The 13095-nt window shown below is 44.6% G+C and overlaps 1 protein-coding gene across 2 annotated transcripts in view; it reads right to left on the reverse strand.

The window, feature by feature from the left end:
* Positions 1-13095, reverse strand: part of fgf14 (fibroblast growth factor 14) — a 59826-nt gene that overhangs the window by 30629 nt on the left and 16102 nt on the right. The window contains exon 1 of one of the 2 annotated variants that reach the window (XM_068745948.1): positions 2392-2584. The exons of the other annotated variant lie outside the window; for it this stretch is intronic. Coding sequence (XP_068602049.1) covers positions 2392-2584 — 193 coding nt within the window. Of the gene's footprint in view, positions 1-2391; positions 2585-13095 lie in introns of those variants that run through there. 2 annotated transcript variants of the gene reach the window in all.

Raw genomic sequence — 13095 nt, forward strand, 5'->3', positions numbered from 1 at the left:
TGGTCTCTATTTGTTAAAAATAGGAGGGAAAGAGGTCAGTGATTTATTTATATAGCTGTTCATTTATTTCCCAGGAGTGTGTGGGGTTTATCTATGTTTTTTAGGCGTCTATAAGCAAATAATTAAAAAAAGAAAAGAAGATGAGGTTGAGTACTATTTATTCTAATTACAGCTGGTATTTGCCACATCTTGTTTAAGAAAATGCAGAGGATCAAAAACATGATGTGCATCAGTGCCAGTCAATACAGCCCATAAGAACAGCTCATCTAGGGCATCGCTGACAAGATCAATACTCAGACCAAAGGAAATAGTGGCGTTGGAGTACATTTCAGACGCCTCCACATTCTTGTCTTCGAGGATCTCCGTAGGAAACTGAATGTGATGACAAAATGTAATCATAGCCTGGATGCTAGAAAGCGCCGCTGCTCTCTGCAGGCTCAGCTGTCACAGGTAAGCACAGTGGCTTCCTCACCTGGGAAACATCTGGGGAAAAACATCTGCCTGTGATCTCACAATATGTGATAAGTGGTGCACTTAACTTTATCAACTCGGATAAATAGAAAAAATCAGTCCTTCCAGGGGTTAATAAATAAATTAAGCCATTAGTCTAGCTAATCAGTGTGCTTTTGAGATAATACAGTGAATAAGAGAAGAGAGGAAAAGTGGGTGAGAGGGGGTGAGGAGACAAGTTGTGTTAAGTGCGCTCTGTCCAAAGAAGCTTCCGAACAGCAGAGCCTGGTGCCGCTTGGTTATTTTCCTAATTCTCGTGTGAGGGTGAAATTAATGGAGTGTATTCCCGCTCGGCTTGTCATCACAAATAATACAAAATGAAGCTGAGAGAAAACAGTCTCGCCTGTGCCCTGAATACAGGGACAAAACGAGAACAAAACAAGGACGAAATGGCCATTTTAAAACTTTCACCTTCAACGCAAAATCATTTTAGGAGCCTCTCATCTTCTGAGAGGCGAGGCCGTCCCTCTCATTTCCTCAACACTCATTCTGGCACTGTTGCTATGGATTAGCATCATTACTCTGAGGCTCACTGACACTTGTTTTTTGTTACAAGAAGGCGATCAGGCTGACTTGTCATCCACATCTCTGACATCATTCCAACTAATTCCACATTAAACACCACATCAACAAAGCCATCTTCTTAAAGAGCCTGCTGGGTTTTTTTTTTCTTCTTCTTCCCCTCTGTGTGGCCAGACTTTAAATCCCAAACCAAATGATGCATCGCTTGTCCAGCATCGCTGCTCTGAGGCCTGCTGGACAAAACTAGATATTCAAATTGCCATAAGCCAATTTCAAGGTGACGAACGATGACGGCGCAATTAGACGCACAAAGCAACAAGGCAGACGCACATGCACATGCACACACACGCACACACACACACACACCCAAACAGATCAGAACACCCCGGAAAGAAGGACAAACAGCAAGCAGCAAGGAGGATGGCCAATTAAAACCCGTCATTCGGATCCCGTGTGAGATGCGAGATCCCTGCGCTGTTATTTAGATCCCGTCGTATCGACATGAATCCATCAGCCACCGAGAGCTGGCGAAGGGGACAGCGGCCATGGTTCAAGTTCAATAAGAGCACAGAGAGGGGACGAGCGAGAATCAGGCAGCAAATGGCTTTTTGTGAACAAGATGGAAGGACTGAACTCCTGGTTGCCATTGTAAAAGTACATGTTTGCTTTGTAAACATCAAATCTAGGCGTTAATAAATTGGAGTTTCAGTCTGGAGCAACAGGTTTGATGCCTCTTCTCGACATGAATGGACAAAATCAAATAATTAAAGCATTTCCTCGCGTCATTTTTGGAAGACATAATTATCCCAGCAGCTGATTTCAACAGCTTCAATCGTCGACAGCGCTCTTTAACGATCCCACAGCAGAAGGGAGTACGAGCCGGATGGTGCGAGGCCAGCGGCCGACGGACTTGGAGAATCGTGTGAGAAGAGCAGACTATAAATTTGAAAGGCTATGGTTATGCACAAGGCATTTCAGCCAACAGTGTGTAGGCCGTTTTCCAGAGTCTCCAGGTGACAGCTCAATAAACCTGTCTAATCCATTCAGTGCAACTCTCCCACAGCCTGTCAGATACGTGGGATTACACGTAAATCAGAGGCAGGTTTGGTATTTTCCACCAGGTGGCTACATATGCAACCGAGAACACGCTCTCACCTTCAGTTTAACATTTTTACCCACAAATGCGGGGACTTTGCAAACAGAGTGACGCTGTCACAATGACCCTTCATTAACCGCTCGTGGATTCTCACTCCATCGGCGGCGATGCTATTCTGGCTGCTGAAGGACTACTTAGAGCAATCAACCAGTGGCTGTGTGGTTGCATTATTCAAACAAAGCAGCACACTAACGTTCCCAGACCTTGTCTCCGTAGTCTCCTCTTCCTGAGGCCGAAGATGCGCACTTTAGAGAAGATATCGACCAGGTTCCCATTGCAGATCCCCTTGTTCTTGTTGGGGCTCTTCCTCCGTCGGTTAGTCGGGGGCCGGTCAAAATGTTGCTCCCGTGCTTGTCTCTTCTGCCTGATCAGCCCACTGGCGATAGCAGCAGCCATGGCTCCCAAATGTCACGGCTGCTGAGGTCCAGTCTGCACACGGAGGACAGACCACACACAAACAGCTGCCTCTCAGAGCTCGCCGGCCCGGGTCACAGCCCCATGGTGGCGGCTAAGTGGTCCGCTCCGTGATGTCAAATGTCAAGTTCAGATGTTTGAGGAGCCGCTTCTCTTTTTGCTCCAAATACTACATGATAATTGAGATATTAAAACAGTTGCCACCATCGCTGGGAAAAACTCTTGGACATGATGGAAAAAGGAGGGGGGGTGGATCAGTTCATGCGTAATTCCACACATGGATCAATAGTCCCGATGAAGATATACCAAAGTCACGCGCGGGCAGAGATGTCCAATAATTCTTCATACCTGCATAGTGATGTTTGTGTATATTGTCTGTGACACGATCATCTCCTTAAACGTGCAGTTTCACCGGCAGCGGCGTCCTCCCGGTACCGTCCACCCGCGCTTTCCTCCTTCCGCCAGGCGAGCCTGCTGTATCAGAAGTCGCTGCTCGGGACGCGGCGGGCACGCCTGGACATGTGCGCGGCCGTAAATCGAGCAATAGGCGTCTCCTATAAAGATCACCATTCGGGTGAGGACGCAGCAGCTCGGGCGACGCGCACTCCCAAGTTTGCGAGAAGCCTTCCGCGACAGCGATGCCGCTCTGATCGCCCGCGGCACTCGCGCGTTTGGAGACTGGAAAGAAATTACGCAACCGCGGAGGAGCGATGCATCGATGCAGCGGGCTCAATGGAGGCAGACGGGTCTTCCAAATATCTGATCTGCCTCAAAACAGGAGCTCTTCGGTGAATCCCGCCGCCACAACAGAGCGCCGTGCGCCGCGGAGAACGCGCTGCCAGAGCTCATCCAGTCCTCAGCAGATGGTCTGCATACAAATATATCAACTCCTCGGCGATCAGCAGACAGTTACACCGGGTGGGCTGCCCTGCCGTGCCCACGGCGCGGGAGATGAAGGCACGCCGATCAGTGCGTAAAACCAAAACACACACAAATGTGCAGCCGCTCGCGGAGCAACAACGGATGAGACGCGCCGGGCGCTCGCTTTAGTCTTTATACTCCCGATCAGCAGGGATGTGCCCATCAACAAGTCCTAACCGGTCGAGTGAAGAGAATGGCTCGCCCCTTCCCCCGTGCGCGCACCCACCCCCTCCATCTCACCCACCAAGACCTGAAGGGTCTTCATGCTGTCATTGAATGGTGAGATTTCCTTCGTGCTCGGTTCACGCGGAGCTCCTGCGTGTGAAATGAGCCACCATTCCTCACAGAATCTGTAACACGAGGAGCTGCAGACACAAAGGGGCGTTTACACATTCCATTCCTCATCAAATCATTCCAACAAAACCAAAAATATAAAAAAATCAAAGTGTGTGACTACTGATGCTCCAGGTTGATGGTGGATATACTCGCTGCTGCACGTGCACTAAAGTCACCATTCATATTGCACTAATTGCCCTTCAGACTGCGCTCTTCGGTGGCTCTGTGCGCGGTACCACGGACAGCGCCGCGCAATAATGGGGAGGGGGGGGGGGGGGGTGCGTCGTTCCACAACCTTCACTTGCACCTTCAAACCGCAATGAAAGGCGGATCGGCGTGACGTTCCACTTGCTCCACTCGCTTTGGATGATGGGTTCGTCAAGCCGGTTCCGTTCAGTGGCAGAAAGCGCAACAGAACATCTGAGACCGACCGGTTCTTCGTTTTCGGGTTGAAAATGATTTGTAACACAAGCGTCGAAGTGAAAACTCGAGAGAGCCATCTGCCGTCTGCAGCCGCAATTAAACATTCGGGGTCTCGGAGGGAGAACGGATCGTTATTGTTGTTGTCTGGTGCGCTTTCATTCAGCGCACGTCACACGCAACCTGTTGATGCGCATCTGTTCGCGTGTGGGTTGAGGGGGGGTAAATACAAACACGGGACTTGTTGCAGATGCAGATAACTGCTGACAGGATTATAATCCGGCTCATTATTTCAAATGCATTGAGGTGTGTTTTGGAGGCTGGCCCCTTTGGATCACTTGGGTGTGAGCCCGGATGATTTAGGGTGCGTTCACACTGGCCCAAACGGAGTGAATTATCCGAGGAAAGGAACTCTGGTCAGTTTTAAAGGGAGCAAACGGCACAGTGTGAACCGAAGAGTCTTTTATTGTCTCTCATCTCACCGCACTAATGCGGCGGATGCACCGACAGTTTGCGTCCCACCGGCTACCGGGAGCTCTCCTGCGCCCTGGTGCTGCAGTTAACGGCGCCGCCAGCAGCGGACACTGTCAGCTCAACAATGGCCCCTCACTCCAACGACAGCAGCGCCTCTGAACGAGGGTCCGACTTTCTGGCACCGGTCCAATGTCAAGGTCAAGGGCTCCGAGTGTGAATTTTTAGAGGAAAATTAGGCATTTTGGAGCGTTATTCTTCAAGCTTAGTGAGATGCAGGCTGTAGCACATTAGCCCCCCACAAATAATGAACTGCAAGCTAAATAATGACAATGGAAGAGCCTCGGCAAAATGTTGACTAATTGCAATTGAGAAGAGAAGAGAAGAGAAGGCTTTAAAATCTGGCTTTTTTTTACTCACATCATGAGGGTCAAGCAAAGGTCTGTCAAGCAACGCCACACAAATAACCTTTAGCGTACAAATGTTTAGCAACAAGCACGTACTGGAGGAGGAAAAAATATCCACGTGTTTATATATATATATATATTATAATGGTCATATAACAAACACATTTAAACCCAGACAAATGGAACAAAACAAACGCACACATACCTACATTTTTTTTCTTCCTACATGTAAATGCATGCGAGTCCATGGCAGTCCCATTCCAAAACCTTCTCCTCTGACTTCTACCGCTCCGTTTATACTGGCCCTGGTAGGACCTAACGCGGTTATGTTGTCACAGAGGACGGGACGTTAGACTGATACATTTGGACATTTCATCTGAAACTAGGAGGGAATGTTGCCTCCGGATCCAATTTGCCCAAAATTAGCCAATTACAAAGAAGATACAATGCGGAATAGCTGTGCATATCAGAAAGCAGCTGTGCGCTGCTTTGTTATGAAGACATTCTTGAAAGAGAAGACGACAGACCATAATAATCACGGCTGACCTGTGTGGAAATGGAGCGGACCCAAATGCAGCAAGATTCAGTCGCGCAGAATCTGAAGCAATCTCATGAAGCCACAGCTTCATCGGGTCAGGACATTTAAATCCAATCTCCTCAGAGGGAATGGCATTATGGTGACTTAGATGCCCCGTTGCTGCAGCAACGCAAATGCCACTCGATGGAAGCAGGACAAACACCGCCTTGGCTCAAGGGCTCGTGCTCTTTCATCAACCGGTTTGTCCTGATTGGAGAAGCTGTCTGTTTTGCCTCTCGGGTCCAGTGAGATAAACAAGGCTTAACTTTGCTGGATCCAATCAGACTTTATAATCAAAGACAGAGTTAATTAAATCCAAGACGAGAGACAATTTTACTTTCCTTTTTTTTTTCTCAGAGATTTTGATCTTCCTTCCTTTGCATTAGCTGATTAATTATTGAATACCATCTGCTAAACCAATACAAGCATAGAGAAGCCGTTCTTACGGACTGGGAGTATTCTACTATGAATGCCTGGCATTTGTTGGATAGTCTCACACAGATGGCAGATTATCACAAGCCTTTAAGGAAGAATGGAAATACAGCAAAAGTATCTCTAGTAAATATTATTGTGTTATGGCCACATCTGACACGTCACATTTCAAATAGCTTAGTAATTCATAAATTAATAAACGCATGAATAAGTCTTCTTGAGATCTAAAGGTTTCCAATGACACCAAAAAAGTGAGGGGGGTGGAGGTTGGATTACAGGCTGGAGAAATCCAGATGTGCAGTCACATAAAAGCAGGATAAAGTCAGTGCATGCATGTTATAAACGGAGTATTTGAAATGGATGGGAAGTATAAAATCATGTTGCATCGTGTTCAGTTTTGTGATACAGCAACTAATAATAATCACACTTTCAGGATTCAGAAAGGAGCCATGCAAATTATTAATGGGTGACCTATATAGAGAACATACACGTACGTTTTTTTATCAAGTAAAAAAAAATCTAAAGTTTAAAGACTTGGTCCATTTTAAAACAGCACAATTTATGTTCAAAAAAAAAAAAATCAGTTTCCTGTTTATATTCAGTTTGTTTAAGATGCGGGAGGGTGCTTATAATTTTAGAGGAAGTGATGTGTTTAAAAAGCCTTATGCTCGAATAAATATGAAGCAATTTAGTATGTTGTTGGAGTAAATGTTTGGAATAAGTTAAAGCCTGAGTTAAAACACTGTGTAACTTTATGTACGTTTAAAAGGAATATTATGGAATTGTATGATGAATGTGAATGTTACATTTTCTCTTCCATTACTTTAGATTTTTCGAATTGCCTTGTTTCTGTTGAGATTATTGCGAAAAAGATATTGGTAGATTTTATGTTTTTGTTTTTCTGTGTGTGTGTATATGTACACAAAAACACATGAAGGCAGCAAGTCTGCAGTGATCAGCTTCTATCAAAATGGTTCAAAAAAGGTGGCGCGACCTCCAAATAACTCAGAGCTCAATCCAATCAAGCGTCAGTAGGATGTGTTGGGCAATGAAGTCCGACCCATGAAGGCACCACCTCACTGCTTACAGAATCAAAAAGGTCTGCAGTCAAAGTCCAGATTCCACAGCACACCGTCAGACGGCTGGTGGGTCCATGTCTCCACGGGTCAGGGCCGGTTTGGTAGCCAAAGTGGGTCCTACCGTACATGATGTTAGGCAGGTGATTACAATCGGATCAGCGTATATCAGTATTCATCTAAGTGTTTAAAAAACCTTTCTAGAGCCGTCTCATCACCCCACGCAGAGCATGATAAAATCATTCAAATGAACAACACATCATCGCCTCGAGGTGCACTAAAGACGTACAGCCACATTACAAAAAGGGTGATGGAGTGTTGCCCCCCTCCCTCAGAGATGAGATTAGAGTGGGTCTGAGGTGTAGAGCCCCCCCAACAGGGGCATTAATGAAACACAGTGCCTTGAACCATGAGGAAAAGACAATCGGCTGCCGTTCACAGCTGGTTGTCCTGCAAGGAAACAAATAAAGGGGGGGGGGGGGGGGGAAGACGTTAATTTGTGGCTCTCAGAATGGCGTTATGATTTAATTGTGAGTTTCCGTGCTCATAAAGCTCATTAAGTCTGATTGCTACTGTAACCCTAAAGAGAAAAGCCAGCTGATTAAAAAAAATGGAGAGAAAAAAATCAAATAAAATTTGCACAAGTGAGAAGTCTGCAGATTTCAACATGATTCCAACGAGCGCAGGAGAGCCTAATTGAATAGCAGTGCCAGTGATGAAAGGCAGCCCCGTGGCCCCTCAGCAGCAGCGAGTGGTTAACCGGCGAATAGTACCAAACAAACAACCCACTTTATGCACAATTGTAATGAAGCAAAAATGGGGGGGGGGGGGGGGGGCATTTAAATGAACCAATGGGAACAAATCTGCAATACAAAGGGAGAACCCCCCCAGGATAGACGAACAGAAGCAAAACATCGATGTCAAGATTCACTGAGGAGGCAGCGTCCCAGTCACACTCCCTGTCTCCTTGTGAGCTTCTCAGACTAACGCCTACACACACACACACACACACAATCAGCTCACTTCTTTGATCCCAGCCTGCAGTGGTGATGGAATGTGCCTTGTCAGCACTGCAGAGTGAGTTTCCCCAGAGAAGACCTGGGCAATGTGGGAGAATATCAATTAAGGGCTGAAGGCTGCTACCAAGCGTGGATACGTGAGTGGGTGTGTCGGTCAGGAGATGACGTAGGAGATGCATAAAGATCTGAGCATATCAATGTTAATCATTTTCTGATGTGGCTGAAGGTCCCGGCTGTACTTCAGCGCCCACATGCTTAACGGAACGGTAATGAGGGTGAGGGTCGGGTCTGATCATGCTCAGTTTGGGAATTCATCGATGCAGCATAGGTAAAATGAGGACAGCGAATGTCAAAACCATCGGCTGGGCTTTAACTGCAGCAGAAGAAAATAATAAATATGCAACAGCACGGGTTGATTCAAAATGTTGCATATTTAACGTCCCTTCGCCTGACAAGGAGGCGCGTTTCACCTGATGTCAGCGCAGGCACAAGCAGCCAAGTGAAGCCCTCGCCCCGAGCCTGCTACCTGCTGTCCCTTCCCGTCCAGCAGATGAGAACATTGATGACGTTTGCCTGTATGAGAAAGTCCTTAAAGGGTGTAACATTCTGGACTGTCTCAAGTAGGACCCGAACCATCTGCTGGGTCTGAAGCATCGGTTAGTCCGGCTCTTAATCCCTGTAAAACATTTGTTGTTGTTTTTCTGCTTTTTAGTTAAATTAATGTAGAAAGATAAACAATGTTATCTAGTTTAATTACCTTTGGACATAGCTCGTTCCCTTTGTCTCCAGATTTTATGCTAAGCTAAGATAACTATTGGCTGGATCCCGAGTAGATGCTTAACATACATCATCTAAATTCTAATACAAAGGGGAATTAAATGATCATTTTATTGATTACTTTACCTTGTGATTGTGTGCCGTGTCTGTATGAAGAAATGATTACAAGCTTTCTGTTTGCTAGTGTTGAATAAACATCGTGTATTTGTCTGCGTTAACATTAACTCCCTGACGCAAACTCATCAGAGTTACCTTTACACATGAACGAGAAACTTAATTAAAGACAAAATGGACAAAGTCATTCGCTTAATTAAAGTGTAACCTGAGAAAAATGAGAACCTTCATTCTGTCTGGAGCACGTGCTTCTATGCGCCATTGATCTCCAATGAGACGATGAGCGCTTGGGACCGCAGCCGCCATTGATTGAGAGCAGCAATAAAGTTTTTGTGCAAGAGACAGTGAAAGATTAATGGAGTCTGTCTGGAACAGCAACAGTTATGACGCTGATAGTCATTAGCCGGGGTTAGCCGGGGTTTTGGGCTCAAGACTAAGGCAAGGAAGAACAAATGATGCCCCGCCTCCGTGGAAATAATGTTCACAGTGTTTGACTGGAAGCTATTGGGGTTGACAGCGGTACAAGTGGCGCCGTGGTTAGTTCTGAAGTGACGCGTTAATACGCCACAATGACAGCAGTCATTAAACGGCAGACGTTTCCACACACTCAGACACCCATTAGCGGCGTCACAGATCAAATGTTAAACTCAGAATACATCAAAGGCATCATGTCCTGTATCCAGCTAGTCTGTGAGCTAAAAGGAGAGCCACTCTGTCAAAATGACTCAAATTAACTGTGCCATTTGAACACTATGTTCACACAGAAGATTAATGGATTCCTTAATTGAACAGGCGGCTGGACTGACATTTGATCAATAGTCATTTTTGGTACTGTTCATGCACTAAATTCATTTAATATCAGACACATTGGCTATATTTTCCCAGATGTCTTTTCTTTCTTTCTTTTAACTATTGATTGTATTATTCATAATATGATTTTTTTTTTTTATTCACTCGCAAACACAATAGATTTGCTTTTGTAGGCATGCGACAAATTAAAACCCATCAATCTTAAATGAATGACACTGATCTGAGTTTCAAGCTGCTCAAAGTTAGTCAATAAATGGTCTTTGAAAGCTGCATTTTTAGACTCAATGACCATAAAACATACCTTTAGCAACTTAATTCACATTGACATCGCGAGTGAAATAACAAGACCCAATGTAAATAAGAAAGTCATACCGGATCGATCGAGGCCCGGGTTAACAACAACCGCCAGCAGCGTTGTTAACCAACAGGACACTGGTAGAAGTTGGATTACTGTGGGTCGAAGACAGATATGGCGAGAGAAGAGGGAATGGGAGAGTTTAGGATTAAGAGTGGGGACTGTGAATGTTGGGATGACGATGGGAAAAGCTAGAGAGCTGGTGGACATGATGATGAGGAGAAAGGCTGATGTGTTGTGTGTCCAGGAGAGGAAGCAAGGCGAGCAGCTTAGGAGCAGGATTCAAGTTGTTTTATAACGGGGGAGATGGAAAGAGGAATGGAGTAGGCATTTACCTTGAAGGAAGCTTTGGTGCAGTGTGTCCTGGAAGTGAAGCGAGGACGTAGTGAGGGAGGACATGAGAGTGGCTGGTGTTGAGGAGGGCGATGCAAAGGACAGGGTGAGGTGGAGAAAGTTGATTTTCTGCAGTGACGCCTCACGGGACAAGCCCAAAGTATTAGTAGTGGATCATCATCAAAAGCCTCTAAATTGTTCTTGGTATCTTTATACACCAACCATGAAAAGTGAATCAGAGTTGATGTGTATTTTTAACAGATTTTTTAATCCCTAAATTGGATTTTCAATGTAAAATTTCCTTTTTTTTCCTGACCTCATTCTGGATCCGATCCGGAAGACATTTTGCATGATAGTTCATATCAGACCTCTTTATGGCTGTGGGTGAATTGAATGCATATTTTACAAGATATGATTTTTTTGATAAACAGCCTCTGTTATAAGAAAAACCAGATGTTTATTTTTGTATCCAGAAGGTTATCTGGATCTCTCTCAAAATATTATGGGATCTAAATTAGACCAAGTCCCATCTTCAGATTTTTTTTTTTTCCATCAAGATCCATCCAGCAGTTTGTCCGTAATCCTGCTAACAAACAAACAACAAGTCAAATGCAGTCAAAAACATAACCTTCTTGGTAGAGGTAATTAAGTAAGACAGCTTTGATGCTGCTAGTTTAAGGTAGTGTAGATTTGCTTGTACCTTGCAGATTACACAAGTAAATGTACTGTCAAAAGTCAAGAGGATGGCATGATCTCATGGGATATACAAATTTGAATTGACTCTCAAAAGCAAAGAAGCTGTTTTTAGAAATTTTGTGCATTTACCCAGGCTATTTTTCATATATCCCTTTACGTAGCAGAGCATTGCAGATTGTATGAAACTGATATAACTACCTAGTTCATGCCAGATTCATAAAATATGCACCCCTGCAACCTTTCCTGATGTTTTAAAATGAGAATGAGAACGCAAGCCCTGCTGGGGTGAATTTAATTCTCCCATCATGCTAGAATTTCATTTCATTTCATCACTGTGTGTAATGACAATAAAGTGGTAGTCTATTCTATTCTTCTATTCTAGAAGTGCCCCTTACAAACGGCTATAATACTCTTTAACCACTAGAGTGCAGCATAGAGCTCAGGACACAACTGCAGATGACAGGGTTTATCAAGGAGAGACTAACTTCTCCACACAGAAAATATATCCTGCAGCTCCATTCTAAAAAAAAACAACCTTCAGAGCCAACACAAAGTTCCATCTATCATCAATTTCAGTGCAATTAAGCAACATCATGTGAAAAAGATACTGTGATTTGAATGCAATCTATGTTTGAGGCCATCATACGGTTTTGTCCTGACTATAAAAAGTATACTGGATGACATGAAAGTGGCTGGTGTTGGGGAGAACGATGCAAAGGAAGTGGAGAAAGCTGATTTGCTGTGGCAACCTCTGTTGCTGTGTTTTTAACGGTTAGATCACTGCTGTTATTTTCAGCAGGATCTCAACACTGCTTTCATGGTATTAATTTGCTGGTCTTTAGAAACAGTGCAACAAGGAGGTAGAATAATACAAATACAGCAGGCAGCTGACTGTTTAAAACCATCAGTCGCACAGTCAGTAGGATTACAGCCACGTATTGTTTAAGGCACCGGTCCACAACCTTTTTCCTGCCACAGAACGGAGGTTAATTAAATTATGAAAAAAGAAGGTAACTACTAAACCTTATATCATGCACTTGTATTAACTATTAACTGATTATTACAACAATATCTTCTCACCATAACACACAGATACGTTGAAGTATAGTGGTCGCAGTAATTGCTTATCCGTTAATAAAAGTCAAAGTTCTCTTTTAATCCAGGGTTCTTGATCTCTATGTTTTGAAGCAGTTTTGAAGGCTTCATTGCCTCATTTTCGAGCTTTTCACCACATATTATGCAGCGCGGACTTGCTGCATTAGTCGCACGTTGATAAACCCGTGATTCAAGTGTGACTCCTGGTATTGTCTGTTAAAAGAAGCTTTCTATTCTTGGAGGTCGTCAGCTCCTCTTCTTTCTCCTCAGTCGGCCTTTTCCGCTTTGCAACAAAGTTCTCCAAAGAAGTTTGTTTTTAACTCATTTTTGCTAGTTTACGGGCTTTTTTTTTTGTACACAAAGCATTCTTGACATCTCACAGGCAAATGTTACATCGGAGAAAATCCAGTCGTTTTCAAAATGAAAACCTCTCCGATTCATTCATTCATCCACTTGCCAACCGCTTATTCCGTCATCGGGTCGCGGGCCAAGCTGGAGCCAATCCCAGCAGTCCCTCTCCGATTCTAATACGGTAAATTCTCTAAATTATTTATTCTTTCTGTCCGGCCCGATAAAAAATGCCTCACGGACCGGTGCCGGGGTGCGGCCCGGTGGTTGGGGACTCCTGGTTTAAGGTGTTGCAAAGCATATGGA

The sequence above is a fragment of the Brachionichthys hirsutus genome, chromosome 12 (genome assembly GCF_040956055.1).
Source record: "Brachionichthys hirsutus isolate HB-005 chromosome 12, CSIRO-AGI_Bhir_v1, whole genome shotgun sequence".
Classification (NCBI taxonomy): Eukaryota; Metazoa; Chordata; class Actinopteri; order Lophiiformes; family Brachionichthyidae; genus Brachionichthys; species Brachionichthys hirsutus.